The following is an 18890-nucleotide window of genomic DNA, read 5'->3' on the forward strand; positions in this document are numbered from 1 at the left end:
ATGACATGTCTCTATTGAAAGTTAAGGAGCTTTGTAATAATCAGTTTTAGAAGGGAGGGAGGGCCAGGGGATGGCTCTTTGTCAGTGTTTTCTTCACTCTTTCAGCTAGCATGAAGGGATGTCTCAAGTTGGGACAACCTTCTTTCAGAAACATTTTGAGCTGTTTGCAACAGTGTGAAAGTTGTTTTTCCAAGCACGCTCTACTACATGGTCTACACTTTACTCTAGACCCTTGGAAGTAGTTACCAGTTGCATCACTATAGACTTGTAGTTGCTGACTGTGTCCACCAAGGCCAAAGCTATTCACTCTGCTTCTGTCACTCTGTCTTCCACATGTTGCAAATCTTGATTCAACAGTTGCCGCATTGACTCCAATCTATTAATTTTTCAGTCCCAGATAGATTCAGGTATACTGTTTATTGTTTGCGAATTACCTCAGTGGATAATGTAGGCGCTGCAGATGCACTTGCTTCTGCAAAGAGCCAGATTGCTGTCAGTAAATGGACTGGGTTTTGTGTATTTGCATTTTTTGTATTTGTCCCTTTTCCTCGAAATGAGGAGGAGCACCTGCATTGTTCTTTGCCATTTTCAAGGTCTGCCCCATTGCTGACCAGTACAGCCAGTGAGGAGTGGGATTTACCACTCTCATTCAGTTGTGTATCATTGGCCCAGTCCTACACACTCCTCGTTGACATTTTTTAATAGGATATTACCAGTTTTTACCCATTGACAGGGAGGGAGCCAGTGCTTTCTAGAGCACAAGTGGCAAGCAATATTGTCCACCTTATGCTCCCCCAGCTCGCAGCAGTCACTCTTTTAATACTTCAACCAGAAAAATAGACAGGAGCAGGATTTCTGCCAATGGAGAACTTTTGAGACTGCCTCACTGCTCCTTTCCCTGAATACCTTCTCCGCCAGCCCATGGACACTACTTGGCAGGAATCAGCCCTGCCAGCAAAAGTATTTTCCCTTGGCTGTCACATCATCAGCCAGCAAGGATACCTGTTTTACACACAGGGTGCAATTGTTCTCTTCCTTGGCTTGGGATGTGTCACTGACCCTAACTGGGCCTGAGGCACTTCTCACCACTCCTGTTATATTATGGGCAGGCACTGCTGGGTCTCGGCCACTCCAGCGGTCACAGGTCTACTCGGATCAAATTGGCAGCCCCACGTAACTTGACCACCACCAGGGTTTTCCACTCTCTTGCCACCCACAGCCTTGGCCTGGCTCTACTTTTCTGGGCTGGTTGTCTTGTGTCATGTCGCCCCCATGTGATGCACTTATGTTTGGACCAGGCTGCAAATTGAGGAAAATAGTCTCCTTTTACACTGCTGCTACCAGCTCCACTGAGGCACCAGGAATTAAGAAGGACACATTCCAGTGTTGGAGAATATTGCACTTATTAGTGATTTTTACATAGGGTTACCACAGGTATTCAAAGGAGTCTTAACAGAGCACGTCCACCATCTAGCCCTACTTGCCTATTCCCCCATGTTTTCTTTCTTGGCATTCAGACATTCTTAATGGGACAAAAAGTATCACTGTTAGAATACAAAGCTCTTGTTAATATTGTGATCTGTTGAGGGACAGGATTTTAGTTTCTTTATAGTTCGCTCTTGAAGTATACACTGGTCAGTGAAAACCATCCATATAGGGGATGTTGTCTATACTATGCGAGATGAGCCTCCAATGACTTGGTTTAAAGGGCACTTCTGTTGGTGTATGCAGTCCGTTATGCAAGTTTTTGAGACCTGCCATGTTTATCATAGCCATTAACAGAGCCATCATAGGACAGTAAGTCATATGATCTCCAATGCTATTTCATAATGCCCACAATCATGTTATGGCTATGTCATAAGTGAATAAGTTATGAGGTGTTTAGGTTAGTTTATTACTCAATGTTCCTTATAACAGAAATACAAAGAAAGTCATTGTGTGGACTAGAAGTAGTTCACCGATTTTGTTTTTCTTCATTCATATTCTTCTACCAGCTCTTGTTATTTGAATAATATACCTCCTTTGGATGTAGCAAGCACTGCCTTTAATTTAATAGATTTTGGCATAAACTGTGGTACAATGTGAGTAGTCTTACTTTGTGTTCGCGTTTCAATATTTCCCAAGCACAGACTATGGTGAGCAGCTATTTTCTGGAAGAGAATAGCCTTTATCTAAATGCTTGGCAAGTGAGTTATATCTCTTGGCAGAGTTCCTGCTTCTTTTTGTTCTTTCCACTTACTTCTCCCATTTGTTCTGTGTTGTTGAGACCGTATGCCTCATAAGACTCTGAATTTGTTTTTAATGAGGGATTTGTATTTTACCAGTTCTAATGTTCCTTTTTGACAGTGTCCCATGAGTAGAGGTACTTTAAGCCATGTTGTTAATTTATCAACTGACAGAGACATTTATTTGTAGTGTAATTCTCCTTTCTCTAGTCTCAGTTCTAGTAGTATGCTGAAAAGATTGGCATAAATACTATAACTTTTTAACAATGTCTTCCTTCGTAGATTTAACATTTTTGGAGTTTTTACAACAAAATACTGATATTAACTGCTTCTCCTTCCCTTTTTAGATCAAGCCTACCAGGCAGCATAGCATAACACCTGTTGTGGGTTTACCAAGAGCTTATAGCCTGCCCATTGCTTCCTATTGGTTGGTTTTATTGTCCTTCTCATTTGCTTGCTTTGTGTTCAATGACTTTCCGTGTTCCAGCTTTTCAATCTTTTGTTTTTCACTTCCACTGAGCATTTTCTCTTGTGTGTCTCTCTGATTGGATGGCTTCTACCCTCCTGTAGCAACACAAAAAGATAATGGACAGAATGCTGAACATTGCCAAACACTCACCCCCAGTCACAGATCTGGGTTAAATCCATAGTTTTTTTGCTCATTATGATACCCCAGTTTGGACCCAGCTATCATTCTTGATCCTGCTCCCCTTGGGAACATTTCACCCCGAACTACCAGGCCAGGTCCTCCCTGGACCGGGAAACAAGCATCCTGGAACCAGTTTCTCATCAGCCAGGCTAGCTTGAATCCAAAGGTATAGCTAGCATGGGATCCACGTCTGGGAATACCCTTCCCAATTTAGGGCAGCTATTGTAAAGCAAAACGATTATGGACGCCACTGGTTTCAAGCTAGTCTGGCTGATGAAGGGTGATACCCTAAAGCTGGTCCCAGGATGCTTGTTTTCAGTCTTCCATCAACCCCAGGCAAAATGTACAACAGAGTTATCCTGAACTGAAGGAAGTAACATGTTGACGCTCTGTTACGAGATCAGCAAGCTGGCTTCTGCAAAGATAGATGCTGTACAGTCTAGATTGCAACACTGTACATCATCATTGAGCAGTCAATGGAATGGAATTGGTCCCTCTATGTCAACTTCATCGACTATGAGAAAGCATTTGACAGCATGGGTAGAGAGACCCTTTGTAAACTTCTCCGCCACTACAGTGTGCCAGATAAACTCATAAAAATCATCAAGAACTCTTACAATGGAATGACCTGCAGGATAGTCTAGGGTAGACAGCTCACAGAATCCTTCAAAGTGAGGCCAGGAGTCTGCCAGAGTTGTCTGCTCGCGCTTTTTCTATTCCTGCTGGCCATAGACTGGATCATAAAGACATCCACAGCAAGGAGAAGAAATGCGATCCTTTGGACACCTTGGACGCAGCTGCACAAACTGCACCTTGTAGACCTGCCCCTACTCTCCCATGGCCATCTGCAGATGCAAGAGAAGACAGACAAGGTGGCAGCCACATCAGCACAACTTGGCCTCAACATTCACACGGGAAAAACCAAGATCCTGAAGGCTAACATAGCCAGCACATCTGCAGTCTCTTGCAGGTGATGCACTGGAAGAGGTTGAAAGTGGTACAAAAGGGGGTGGTGATGGACGGAGCATCTGAATCAATCAAACACTCACACTCAGTCAAAAGATCTGGGTTTAATCCATCACCGTTCTTTCACCCACTCTGCCACCCCAGTTCAGACATGGCTATATGCAAATCAGTCTGACCCTGTGCCTCCATGGGAACAGTCCAGCCCGAACTGCCAAGCCATGTCTTCCCTGGACCGGAAACAAGCTTCCGAGGACCTGTTTCTGTCATTCCAGCCGTCTTCAGCCATGCTTGCTTGAATCCAGTGGCAAAGTGAGCAAGGGACTCACATCTGAGCATACCCTGCCACACTTATGGCGGCCAAAAGCGGTACAAAAGGGGGTGGTGATGGACGGAGCATCTGAATCAATCAAACACTCACACCCAGTCAAAAGATCTGGGTTTAATCCATCACCGTTCTTTAGCCCACTCTGCCACCCCAGTTCAGACATGGCTATATGCAATTCAGTCTGACCCTGTGCCTCATGGGAACAGTCCAGCCCGAACTGCCAAGCCATGTCTTCCCTGGACCGGAAACAAGCTTCAGAGGACCGGTTTCTGGCATTCCAGCCATCTTCAGCCCGGCTTGCTTGAATCCAGTGGCAAAGTGAGCAAGGGACTCACGTCTGAGCATACCCTGCCACACTTATGGCGGCCAAAAGCGGTACAAAAGGGGGTGGTGATGGACGGAGCATCTGAATCAATCAAACACTCACACCCAGTCAAAAGATCTGGGTTTAATCCATCACTGTTCTTTAGCCCACTCTGCCACCCCAGTTTAGAAATGGATATATGCAAATCAGTCTGACCCTGTGCCTCATGGGAACAGTCCAGCCCGAACTGCCAAGCCATGTCTTCCCTGGACCGGAAACAAGCTTCCGAGGACCGGTTTCTGGCATTCCAGCCGTCTTCAGCCCGGCTTGCTTGAATCCAGTGGCAAAGTGAGCAAGGGACTCACGTCTGAGCATACCCTGCCACACTTATGGCGGCCAAAAGCGGTACAAAAGGGGGTGGTGATGGACGGAGCATCTGAATCAATCAAACACTCACACCCAGTCAAAAGATCTGAGTTTAATCCATCACCGTTCTTTAGCCCACTCTGCCACCCCAGTTCAGACATGGCTATATGCAAATCAGTCTGACCTTGTGCCTCATGGGAACAGTCCAGCCCGAACTGCCAAGCCATGTCTTCCCTGGACCGGAAACAAGCTTCGGAGGACCGGTTTCTGGCATACCAGCCGTCTTCAGCCTGGCTTGCTTGAATCCAGTGGCAAAGTGAGCAAGGGACTCACGTCTGAGCATACCCTGCCACACTTATGGCGGCCAAACGCGGAATGTCTGAACTGGAGTGGCAGAGTGGGCTAAAGAACGGTGATGGATTAAACCCAGATCTTTTGACTGGGTGTGAGTGTTTGTTCGATTCAGATGCTCTGTCCATCACCACCCCCTTTTGTACCGCTGGAAGAGGTTGAGGCCTTCACCTACCTGGGAATTGTCTTACACAAGCAGGGCGGGACAGAAGCAGACGTCAAGGCAAGAATCGGAAAAACAAGGGCTGCCATCATTAAGCTAAAGAAGACCTGGAGCTCCAATGATCTAATGCTGCAAACCAGGCTTTTTAACACAACGTAAAATCAGTCCTTCTGTATGGAACAGAAACTTGGAGGACAACAATGACCACCACCACCAAAGTCCAGACCTTCATCAACACCTGTCCGAGAAAAATCCTCCAAATCTTCTGGCCAAACATTAGCAGGGCTGCAGTTTCAACACTCGATAAAATTCTAGCCCTAGCCTACCTGGTTGCACAGTCCACCCAGGAAAAACACTGCCCCCTTTTTCTTTGCTTTGTGGACTATTCTGCGGCCTTCAATGGCGTCAACAGGAATTTACTTTAGCAAAAACTGCAAAACTGGGGGATCCCAAGAACGCTTCTGAATGCCGTCATCACTCTTTACACCGAAACCTGTTAAATTAACCCAGAGTGCTGCAACAAAGAAGGTGTATACGGACCAAGGGCTAAAACAAGGCTGCGTCTTAGCACCTTTGCTTTTTAACTTATGTTATGTTATGTTATGTTACGAGTTTGTTGAAGCGCAACTGCTGCCCCAGCAACGGGGCGTCCCGGCGCTGAGAAACCATAGCATAACCTACTGAGATGGGGTAGGGAGGCCGAAGGCTTAATGCAGTGGGAACAGGTGAGTTTTTATTGCCTTGCGAAAAGCGGACAAGTTGTCAAGGCGGCGGATGTTCAGGGGAAGGGAGTTCCAAAGTTTTGCTCCCAGAAGCCTAAAAGATCGACCCCTGACTCGACAGAGTTTCGTGCGGGGGACCACTACCAAGTGTTGACCTAGAGAGCGGAGGTTGCGCTGGGGGGTGTAGGGTGTTAGAAGCGGACGGAGGAGTTCAGGGCCAGCGGACGGAGGAGCCTTGGTAAATCAATATCAAAAGCCAACCTGTTGGCGCCAAAAATCAGGCAGACCAGGTTGTTTCTAATGCAGTATGCAGATGATATGATACTAATGGACCAGACAAAGACAGGTCTGCACAGAGCACTTGACGAATTGAGCATCTATAATGACACCAATGAACTGACAGCCAATGCCAGTAAAACAAAGGTATTTATCTTTGGAAAATATGCGAAGAAATTGAAATATCATTGGAGATTGGGCAAATTGAAAATAACCACGGCATCAAAATATAACTATCTCGGGGTTTGGTTTATGAGCAATGGCAAGTCCACCACACACATTTGGACCATGGAAGTAAAAGATAAGGTGGTGGCGCACGCCCTGTGCAAACTTATAGTGTTTGGGAGGCTTTTGATCAGTTAGAAACCGGGTGCACTGCCTGTATGTACGCACATCAGTATTGAATAGCTAACTATTAAGGTGCAAAACGGCGAGTGGAAAACCTTTGAACCACTCAATTGAGTAGAAAGAAACTACCCATACATAAATAGACTCGGTTGCCGTTGCACTCAAGACGGTGTATACAATGTTAAGTAACAATATTCAACCAAGATAATGACAAAATGACAGAATTATCAAAACAAAAGAACTCTCAATAAGTAAATCTTGGAGTCTTTAATGTAGTGGACAGCCAGCCGACACGTGTTTCATCGCACTCGCGATTCCTCAGGGCTGAAATGAACAAAGGTAGACAATGGAGCATGTATTTCACAAAGTTACAATATACAGTAAGACCTGGTTACATGGTCTTGCATGCTCAGTTGTTGCCTCTACTCCAGTGAGTGTACAGAAATACAACTAGGATTCCTGAGTGCCACCCCAACACATCCGTGTCGTAAGTGTAAGAATTATCAATATTATCTCTAACCGTGCAGTTAAATAGTGATTTTGTGCACTAATACGTGAGTGTAGCAGAATTATTTTAATAGGGAGACAGAGTCTCTGTTTAAAAAAGTGATCTAGTTGTGTATGGCTCAGTCATGCTTCATGCTTAGTGAATCTGTGAGTAATTAAGAAACTCTGAACTTAAAAGTGTATCCGTCACATACCTAGATGGCTGTGTTCCAGTCAAAAGGTCTAATTATTCCACACGGAAAAAATAAACACACGACAACAGGAAAAATCTCATCACTAATTGTCATATATCCATTAATCAGGCAAGAAAAGAAACAGTAGCGAGAAAGTGAGCCGTACACAACTAGATCACTTTTTTAAACAGAGACTCTGTCTCCCTATTAAAATAATTCTGCTACACCCACGTATTAGTGCACAAAATCACTATTTAACTGCACGGTTAGAGATAATATTGATAATTCTTACACTTACGACACGGATGTGTTGGGGTGGCACTCAGGAATCCTAGTTGTATTTCTGTACACTCACTGGAGTAGAAGCAACAACTGAGCATGCAAGACCATGTAACCAGGTCTTACTGTATATTGTAACTTTGTGAAATACATGCTCCATTGTCTACCTTTGTTCATTTCAGCCCAGAGGAATCGCGAGTGCGATGAAACACGTGTCGGCTGGCTGTCCACTACATTAAAGACTCCAAGATTTACTTATTGAGAGTTCTTTTGTTTTGATAATTCTGTCATTTTGTCATTATCTTGGTTGAATATTGTTACTTAACATTGTATACACCGTCTTGAGTGCAACGGCAACCGAGTCTACCTGTGCAAACTTAACTCTAAGTTGCACAGTCCATCTGCTGAACCAATTCGAAAGGTTATAACAGCCAAGTTACTACCCTCAATCTTGTATGGGCATTTAGCCTTTCCTGGGGCATTGGTCAATACCATGGAGTCTGCCAACTGCTGGGCGTTCAAACGGATCTTTCAAATTCCTGCCCACGCGCGGAATGCCTTAGTGCGGCTGGAGTTCGGCCTAAGCAAACAATTCTATTCACACTGGGCATCAATCATCTGTTACTATTGATGAATATGTGCAACACCTCCAAATACAATGAAAGCAACCTTGAACTTTTTTTCACAAAAGGTAAAAACCTTAGAGCAGATTTTTTATCCACCACCTGAGTCAAATTAAATCTTGACACCTGAGGGAATTTTATCCATCAACCAGGATTTTAAAAATGGTTTTAAGGCGACAAATTAACTCTTTTATTTAAACAAGATGACCTAGGGCTAATAGAGACCTTTAGAAGCAATATACAGATCTTAGCCAGCTCATACAATGACAAACTAAGCCAGCCATATTTAAATGCTGCCCCGAATAAACCAATTTTAAAAGGAAATCTTTCAGTCATACTTATGGTCGTGCCAATAAGAGACATTAATGCTTGCTGGAATTCCATTGAGACGGTCACCTCTTGCAGATTGTGTCATCAATACGATGAATCTTTGGTTCACCTAGTCTGCATTTGTCCATACCTGTGTCATGCATATTGCACTTTGCTAAAACCATTGTTTTTAAAATACGGCACTCATACTTGCTTAGAAGCAATGAAACTTCTTTTTAATTTTGACATCCCGATGGAACTGGCAGGGCTAGTGAAATTTTCATGTCAACTTCATGGACTTCTGAGCAGCGATTCAGCCCAGGCCTAAAGGGAGACCAAATGTCAATGACTGCGGTAACACCTCTATTTTAACGTTTTTTTCTTATGGCTTATAATTGTGTCATTTTGAAACTAATTAGGTGAATTGACATGTTGATATTTTTACTAAAGAAGGCTGCCGAAATTATATACTGTGCACAATTTTGTGACATTTTTTATTAATTCAAACAAATAAACTTCATCATAGCTATCGCAGCAGACTTTCTAACTCCTTGCTCATGAAGAAATCTTGAAAAGATGCTGGGACTGGATAGGTCGCACCCTCCATAAGCCTGCATCAAACATCACCAGGCAAACCACGACCTGGAATCCCCAAGGGAAAAGGAAAAGAGGAAGTCCAAAAAAACACCTGGCGCCGAGGCCTTGAGCCTGACTGCAAGGAGATGAGTTACACCTGGAGTGAGATTGAAAGAAAAACCCAAGACAAAGATGGCTAGAGAGTCCTGGTTGATGGTCTATACCCCAGGATGGGACGTAAAGTAAGTAAGTTAGTATTCCCTGCAAGAATAAGAACACAATATTTTAAGTCCTATAATCCAAACGAACAGTGTACATAGCATGCCATCATCGCAAAGCATACAGTTGCAAGATAGCCTGCTCTGAAACCACATCTTAGGACTAGAACATACAACAAACCAACGTATCTGAATGTCAGTGTGCAATACTTAAACCTTATACTATTCGTCTATCCAGACCCTTCCGTTTTTACCATACGCTATGCCTCGGGTGGGAATACAAGAGTCTTATCTCTACGGGTGGGATAATCCTCACCTCTGTATCTTTAATAGAAGTGAAACTTTTCTGTTAGGACAGCTAGGAAATTAGAAATTAGAAATTCTATGTCAGGACCTGAGGTGAGGATTATGCTCGTTCAGAGCTTGTCAACTATCAAAAATGCCATATCTAAGATTAGTTTAAAATAGAATATTCTAAACATGGAATTTGAAGACCAGTCTGTGGCATTAATGATGTTTTCCAATCTCGCTCCCAGGGAAAAGTCTGTGGAGGCCATCACTCCTCGAGTCGGGTGTGCCCCTGACAGAGAGGTATCTGTACCTGCCTCCTGCTTAATCTATCTCACCAACCTGCCTATATATAGTAGAGGATGAAACTCCCTTGAAAGGCTTACAAATGTAAATTAATAGCTTACGCTACTCCAGGGGTCTCAACTCCTCAGTCATATTAAGGTAAGTCTGGAGGCATCTGACCACTCATAGCCTGAGCATTTTATCAAAAGCTGGAAAGGAAACAGTCCTAGAGTTACATTTAGCTCTCCTCACGATGTGAAAGGTAGCTCCGTCTGGGGTAAAAACACTATCTGTAATATCGAAGGCCCAGACGTCTGACACTCGCCGGCAAGAAACAAGACACAACAGCATTTCCAGCTTACCTGATAACTCCTTCCTTGAGAGGTATCTGTCATGAAAGAAGGATGGTAAGGTATTTATTCACATCCCACAAGATTGGATAATGGGGTACCCTTATCAGTCCCTAGTATATGTCCCCCATGGGCTTAAGCATGCATTATGCCACCCATGGGAGACCATTCAAAATGGAACTACAGGCCTGCCATTGCAGCCTGTGTAAGCAGGTGCTAGCACCACTTACTGAAGATACAGGTTTTCTATATCTAGCGTCACTGCACTTAAGACCTATAAGTGACCCCAATAGCAGGCCTTATCAATCCCAAAGGCAGGGTGCTTGGTTCTAAGTGTGAGGGTGCCCCTGCATGAGCTTGACACCCCTACAGCCTACTATGTCCATTCTCCCAGGTTGTAAGTGAAGCAGCCATATACTATAAAGAGGGGCACCGTGTAATTTCGCGACAACCATCTCGAAATTGGCTGCAACTAATTTTATCATGTTTGGTGCGGGAGGTATTATTTCAAGCACTGGACGGGCCCTCCTTTAGGCTCTCCCGTTGCCGAACTTCTAGATCCGAACAGCACAAAATGGTTGCTGCCAACAAGAGACACCATTCTGCCCTCTTGCTGCTGAGCCAAGCTCGTGCAAGGGAAGGCAGAACAATAGGAATCCTGTCACAGGGAGGTGTGACCACCTCCCAGACAGGATTGAATCTTTTTTCGGACCTGGTGGGGTGCTTGCCAGCGCCACTAAGTCTGCATGAGGGGCACATTTGGTGTCCTCGTGCAAAGTCCTGTTCAAACCAGTCCTGGGAGCCGTTGGCTACCGCTCTGGCATGAAACTAGACAAAGGACATGGGAGTAAACTCCCCCCTGTCTAGACTACCCTGAATCATCCCAATACTTTCTATAGGGTACTAAAGGGCTTACCTGGGTGTAGGTCCCTAGATTCGTCGTGGGACAAGATTCAGATCAGACACCACTTCTTCTTCTACCATCTGGGCACTCTGGACTTCGTTTGGGCTCCATTTCCTCTCCCTTCCAGTCTGCTGTATGGTCTGTGCCTGTGCACCATACAGGAACCTTCCAAGTCCAGTGGGCATCAAAGACACCTGATGAAATCTCCCTTGGACGTGAAGGAGTCACTTCCCTACATTTGCAGGCACTGCAACTAAGTCGACCGGTCTGCTGCTCCTGAGCTTCTCTGGGCTCTGCAACACAGGTGGTGATTTTCCACAGCTCTCAAAGCCTGACCTGAACTCTCACCAAATATGAGACCAGTATCCCTTGTGGGGGTTTCAATAACCAAACTCCTGTGCACTGTGTCATCTTGCAGTTGCAAAGGCTTGTTGGCTTCCTTCCAAGAAGATCTACGGGCTCCAAGTAGCCCCAACCTAGAGCACCTCCAGTGACCAAATCTTCATCCACATCTCATCCTGTGCACCGTGGCCTGCATCTTTTGGTGAGCTTCTCGAGGTCCTCTAGCTACTCCAGTGCCTCCAGCCTCTGGGCCCAGTTGAGGGTCAGACTTGTTTCATTTGGGCTCCCCTGATTGCTCATTGCCTGCCCGGACTCCCCTGCTTGTGGTGAGTCCCCTGGACCTTTGCTGGTCTCGACTTTGCTCCTTCTTCAACTCCGGCATTAGTTGCATTTGCCAAGGCTTGTTGGTGCTACCGCCGGACAGCGATCCCTCAGCACTCAACATCTTTCTTGGGACAGCTCGTGCACAGCTCCTGGTCTTCCTCAGCGTCGCCTGGTCCTCACAGCTGCAGAGTCAGGGTCATCGTCATCTCTCCTGCAACACCCCACATCAGAGGGCAGTCGTCTTCCAAGTGTCCTAGTCACTACTGAGTGACATAGATTCTGTCCCCTCTGCTTGCAGGTACCTCTCATCTAGAATCCACCTTCGGATTCCACTGGACACTTTCTCCTTCAGCAGCGCCACTTTCCTGAAGTCCTCCATTGGGTTCAACAGCGGTTTCCGACACCACTTCACACCTATGCTCCAGCCTTCCCTGGTGTCGGTAACGTGGGTACTAGGGTATCCACGAGTGGGGTGGCACTCCAACCTTCTGTCTTCAAAGGGGTTGCTTCAAGGTCCACTGGGAAGGGTCCTCAATATTAAAAAATCCCACATCGACTTACAAGTAGAGTTGTACGGAGCACGCCGTCGTGTTCCCACACTGCACACGCTCTCCGTGGGCTTCCTAGTCGCTCACCTTGGGTGGTTCCTTGGATCCCCAGCACTTCTACGTCCTCTCGACATTGCCTTGACCCGAGTTGTAGTTGTTATACATATATAGTTTGCCACCCCCCAGGGTGCACTGTGTATTTCATGCTATTTACTATATTTCTATGTAAAGTATTGTGTGCATTGTGTTTAACCCTGCGTAGGAGATATCTAAACGTATTAGAGAGTATTATATAATAAATACAGATTTTTATAAATACCTTGTGTGGTTCTTTTTTACTTAATCTTTACTATAAGATTTCATTTTGGTAAAACAAGCTGCTTTACACTCATTTTAGACTAAGCCTGAAGGCTGCTCTCCACAGCTACCACTTAGAGCGCTTTCTAATGTTGTCTAAGACCTCTTAAAACACCATAAGGGCTGCCTGGACTGGTGCACTGTGCCCACTTGCATTAGTGGACATCAAATACCAGGCCAGCATCTCACACCCCTTGACACCAGCTGCAGTACATACAATCCCAAACCCAGCCATACATTTTAGCCGCGCTTCAAAAGCAGACGCGGAAAAGAGAAAGGTCAGGACCCCAGGCATCATGAACAACTCTGCGGTACCGGCTACCATTTCCCGACATTTTAAGGTTTTGGGCCCTGTAGCTAGCAGAATCTCTACGTTTTACAAGTGAGCACAAATCACCACTGACAAGTGGATCCTCGGTGTGGTCCAGAATGATAGATATGCAAAATGTTTTTGTGTGTCCACCAGCAACACCTTTACCAAAATAAAACACAAGCACTTGGCTTGGCAAAATGCTACAGAAGAGAGCCATAGAGCCTGTCCTGAAATTCTATCGAAATGTCGGGTTCTACTCAGGGTCATTTCTCATAAGGCAGAATTCTAGAGAGACAGACATGGTATAAGACATGGGTTGCTCTGAACTATTTATCTGTGCAACCTACATGCTAAGCTCAAAACTAGATATGCTGAGGCTGTGCCCATATAGTTTTACTCAAATGATCAGCTTTTCTTTCTTTAGGAGATTTTGATGACCCATTTCTGTATATTCAGCTGCGTGCACTGAGATAGCTTGTTAAGGGCTCAGTGGGTATGTAAAAATGTACCTAAAATTAGTGACTGAATATACTTTATATGCTTTTTTAAAGTCGTCAGGGAGAAAAGCTGTGGTTTTCTTTAGCTATCATTGTAGTAAATGTTTTTATTATTCCTGCCTATTTCACTATTGGAATTAGGTTTTATTGGTTGAGCATGTCAAAGAACGTGCCATCTTGTCAAAATGTGTTCATTCTCCTCATCATAAGAAGGCAGAAGTGCATTTTCAGTTAGCAGTTTCCAACAGAAACAATCGGAAAATGTAAACTTATAATTATGTTTATTGTATTTCCATCCATCCATTTTTCATATATTCTGCAGTTGTTTTATATTGTATATTTTATAACTATTTCCTTGAAGTTTTAATCATCCAAAATCAGTTCATGGTATATTGCCAATGGGTACCGTTATAGTTATCTATTTCAAATGCTCTTGTTAGACATAACAATAATTTTGTAATTAAAATTTAAGGCAGCTACTCTATTCAGCATAATACTGTCATTTTGCTGAACAATGAAATATTTGTCTCCACACTTGACTATGAAAGAAGCAGTTACATCATTATCAGTACATTGCCTCTTCCACAGGTCTCCAGCACTTCAGGAAATCCCAAAGGAAGCAGTGACAATTCCTCATTCGTTTCCGAAAAGTGAAGAGCTACAGCATGCAGGTTTGTTTGCCACCTGACCTATCTTGCTTCGGGCAGCTTATCTGTGGTAGGCCACAGCGTCGTCTTCTGATGTGTTGTTCCTACTCCTGTTACTTAGAAGTAGTTTTATTTGAAATTCAGCCTGACTTTGCTACTATATAAACAAAAAGTGAACTATAAAAACAATGATGCTGCACTACTGTGTACTGGAGTCACATTCATGGACTAACATTCACCAAAGAAAATTTAATGTCAAAACGTACTGTTGACCACTCAAATGGGAGGCGACCCGAGAAATTACCAGTGGCTGCGATTATTTCAAGCATTACATCCATCACTTTTTAGGTCGAGGGACCATAGGCTTGGCCGTAGGCCAAGCCGGAAGTCTGGAGAATTATTGTTTCTTAGAGTGGCTGCTTTCTCCCGCCTCTCTTTTCGTCTCTCCTCCATTGGCTGGCTTCCTAAACGGAGGCCAGCCATTGGAGGAGAGAGGTGTCACTCGAAACAAGCTCAGTCTCTTTCGGATTCAGGGGCGTACATTTTGCTGTTCTTTCGCCAGTGACGTCACCCGTCACTCAAAACAACAAATACACGCCCCCAAATCAGAAATTTGTGGAGCTTTGCGGCCGCCATTTTGCGGTCGCCTAAGCTGCTCTCGGTCGCCTAAGCTGCCCTCTTCCAGTATCGCCTCTTCCAGTAAGTCCTTGCTGCGTGCATTTGTGTGTATGTGTCATGTGCCCCGGCTGCCCGCAGCTCACTGCGGCCTCTGAGAGCTGCTCTGCTGTGCCGCCCCGTCGCGCCTTCACATCTCCCCCAGCCGGACCTCGGCTCTTCCCCTGTGCCCCGGCTGCCCGCAGCTCACTGCGGCCTCTGAGAACTGCTCTGCTATGCCGCCCCGTCGTGCCTTCACATCTCCCCCAGCCGGACCTCGGCTCTTCCCCTGTGCCCCAGTCGCCCGCAGCTCACTGCGGCCTCTGAGAGCTGCTCTGCTGTGCCGCCCCGTCGCGCCTTCACATCTCCCCCAGCAGGACCTCGGCTCTTCCCCTGTGCCCCGGCCGCCCGCAGCTCACTGCAGCCTCTTAGAGCAGGGGCGACCCGCCCTCTCCGGGACACAATGCAGCAGCAGCCCACTGTGCCCGGCGTGCCACTGCTCTCTCTCTGCCCCTCTTCGCCCCTCTCCCCTCGTTCCGTTTCTCATGAGTAAGTGGGAGAGGGAGACACCCGCAGTGGGTAAAGGTAACACAGTAAAGATGCGGTGGGCTGCTCAGGCAACTTGAGACTTTGGCAAAATAACTTTTCCTCCGCCCCTCCGCTGTGCCCGGCGTGAGACTGGAAGCCCACTGGTCACTAAAATGATCGAATATTGGTGTTCAGGACATATTTATAACAATAAACAAATGCATGAAAGGACGTTGGGAGCGGTTATTTTCGGAGAAATACACATTTGGAAAACCTTTCTCAACCACAGCAGGCCCATCACCATGTGGTGGCTGTCCAGAGCGGCCGACTCTGGAGCTGGGGAACAGTTAAATCTCGTAGTCTGCTCAACATCCTGTTATTCTGGGCACATCTCTTAATGTCCCCGTGCCTACCAAAGAAAGAAAGAAACATTAATGCCTCCTTGTGTAATGTAACTGGTGCTCATGTAGAATGCTAAAATACCTTCGGATTGAGTTAGTCATGCATAGGTCAGCTTACCTTTGCTGACACCGCCTTTCCACTGCATGACTTCGCTAGTAGGGGTCTGCTCCTGGGAGGCCTTCTTAATGTCAGATCATTGCTAAAACACGCTAATGAAATTCAATTACTTATCGACACCCATCACTTGGATGTTCTCTTTCTAACCGAGACGTGGACCCACGTGGACCCACGCAGACTGTGACATTGAATTAGACTGGGCCTGTCCTCAGGACTTTAAAATTTTGCACCTTCCTAGACCCAAAGGCCGCGGTGGTGGAGTAGGTATTATTTACAGAGCCTCTTGGCTCATTAGCATCATAGACATGGATCCAGTCGCTGGGACCGAGATCCTAGGCCTCTCCATAAACTGCCACACTGGAGCCACCTTTACGGCAATTATATGCTACTGCCCCGAGGTCCTTTACCTCCCAACAACAACAAGTGCTACTCACCACTTTCACAAACATGGCAACCTCCCACAATAAATTAATCATCTTAGGGGATTTTAACCTTTGGCCGAACGGTAGTCTGGATACTGGTCTACATAATCTTTTGCTCTCCTGCGAAAGCGTGGGACTCTACCAACTGGTCAAGCAACCCACTCATATAGCAGGTCATCGACTCGACCTTATCTTCTCCACCCCTCAGTTAGTACTTCTAAACGACATCCTGCCCATGGGTGGACTGATCATTCTCTTCTCAAATTTTATATTACCAGTACAGGGGCTAGAACGCTGACACACAGCATCACATCAGAATTTATGTACAGAGACTGGACAGCTCTGGAAAAACTGAATTCTATCAGTGCCGTGTTCAATGTGGAAGATAGTTTCTCCCCTGCAAACCCGGTTGAGGACAATTATAAGGCCTTTTGTACGAGGATATCCTCTACTACGGACTCCCTGGTCCCCTTAAAAAGATGTAAACCTAAGGGCAGAGCATCAGCCCCCTGGTTTAACGACTCTTTGAAAGTCCTCAAATTAGCCTGTAAACAGGCTGAGAGGAAATGGAGGCAAGGTTACTCCGATACAAATAAACTACTTTGGAAAAGTAAACTCCTGGAATACAAATCTGCAATTGTTAAAAGCAAATCTACCTACTTCTGCTCCACTATAGTCAATGCTGCTAATAGCTCCAAAAGCATCTTCCAGATTCTTAACAACCTCATCCATCCAGACTGTGCCAAAAAAACAATCCCTCCCACACAAACACTCTGCGATAATCTCGCACGTTTTTTTAAGGATAAAATTGAGACCATTATACACAATTTGAATACTTCCCCCTCACTGGATAGTCTCAACGGCCCCGGGGCCGCCACTAAGGACCTTGATCCGGTGAGCCCAGGGCACCCACCCAGGGAATGTCTGCGGGTATTTCCCCCCATCCTGGAAGCCGATTTCGAGAGAATGGCACACGGGATCACTTCTGGTTCCCCCTCGACCCTCTGCCCCCAAAAACCTGGAAAGCTTGTGGAACAGAACTCTTCCGCACCCTCTGCGGGATCTGTAATCAATCCCTGCGTTGTGGATTTGTTCCGACTCCTTGGAAGCAAGCACCCATCACCCCGTTACTGAAGAAACCCTCATTGAACCCTGAGTGTTTATCAAACTATCGCCCTATCTCTCTTCTACCTTTCCCGGCGAAAGTTGCCGAGCGCTGGGTGAGCTCTTGTCTCTCGAAACATCTAGAGCAGAATCGCATTCTGGACGACATCCAATTTGGTTTTCGTCCAGCACATGGCACTGAAACAGCCGTCCTCACGGCCATGGAGGAACTTCGTATGCGTGCAGACAGGGGCCAAGCAGTGGCCTTGATCTTACTGGACCTGTCTGCCGCATTCGATACGGTCAATCATGTGATTCTGCTGAAGAGACTAAGAGAGGCAGGGGTTGACGGCACCGCCCTGCTTTGGTTCCAGTCCTATCTGCGAGATAGGAAGCAGGCTGTGTCCCTTCCCCCTTTTCAATCTGCCTTCTCCCCAGTCCCCCACGGGGTGCCTCAGGGCTCGTCCATCAGCCCCATCCTTTTTAACGTTTACCTTAAACCTTTAGTCACATTAATCAAATCCCACAGGCTAAAAGCTATAAATTACGCAGATGACACCCAGCTCATTCTCTCTTGGGAGGGGGAAGAATCAATCCCTCTAGAATCGTTTCACGGCTGCCTGAGAGACACAGCTGGTTAGCTGCATAAAAACTCCCTGCAATTCAACTCCTCCAAAACCGAGGTTTTGTTTTGCGCTGGAAGCCGGATTCCTCGCCTGTTCCCTGCCGAATTCTGGCCCCCGGAAGCCCTAGAAAAACCACAGCCGGTTACCACTGTCCGCAACCTAGGTGTCATGATGGACTACAAGCTTAGCATGGAAGCGCAGGTCGCAAAAACAGTGTCCACCTGCTCGGCCCTATTGCGTTCTTTACGCAAGATTATGCCACTTCTTCCCGCACAGCACGAGCGTTAATAGTCAGGTGTACTATTCTTAGTCGCCTTGACTATTGCAACGCACTGCTGCTCGAGTCCCCAGCTGTGCTGTTAGACCGACTCCAAAGAATCCAGACGGCCGCCGCCAAACTAGCCCTTGGCTGGACCAGGAGATCCTCGGCCACAGCAGCTTTAGCCGAGCTGCACTGGCTTCCTTTGAAGCAGCGCGTAGCTTTTAAAACACTCTGCCTTGTTTTTAAAGCACTACACGGAGTCGGACCCAGATCCTTGCAAAATTTGTTCATCTGGTACACCCCTACCAGAACCCTCCACTCCGCCTCAGCCTGCCTTGTCAAGGTACCAAGATTCAACAAGGTCAGGACGGGGGGAAGATCCTTCAGAGTGGCAGCCGCAAAACTTTGGAACAGTTTGCCTCTCGACATCTGCCAAATTTCGCAATTCCTTCCATTCAGAAAGCAGATTAAAACCTGGCTCTTCCCTTAACTACCTCTCCGACAACCTGCTCCCAGTTCCCATTACTTACCACTTTAGGA

At 46.1% G+C, this 18890-nt stretch overlaps 1 protein-coding gene across 1 annotated transcript in view; it reads left to right on the top strand.

Moving 5' to 3' along the window:
- Positions 1-18890, top strand: part of FBF1 (Fas binding factor 1) — a 615519-nt gene that overhangs the window by 288471 nt on the left and 308158 nt on the right. Inside the window, exon 16 of the mRNA XM_086930722.1 lies at positions 14177-14259. Coding sequence (XP_086786848.1) covers positions 14177-14259 — 83 coding nt within the window. The remainder of the gene's footprint in view (positions 1-14176; positions 14260-18890) is intronic.

The sequence above is a fragment of the Lissotriton vulgaris genome, chromosome 7 (assembly GCF_964263255.1).
Source record: "Lissotriton vulgaris chromosome 7, aLisVul1.2, whole genome shotgun sequence".
In the NCBI taxonomy this organism is placed as follows: Eukaryota; Metazoa; Chordata; class Amphibia; order Caudata; family Salamandridae; genus Lissotriton; species Lissotriton vulgaris.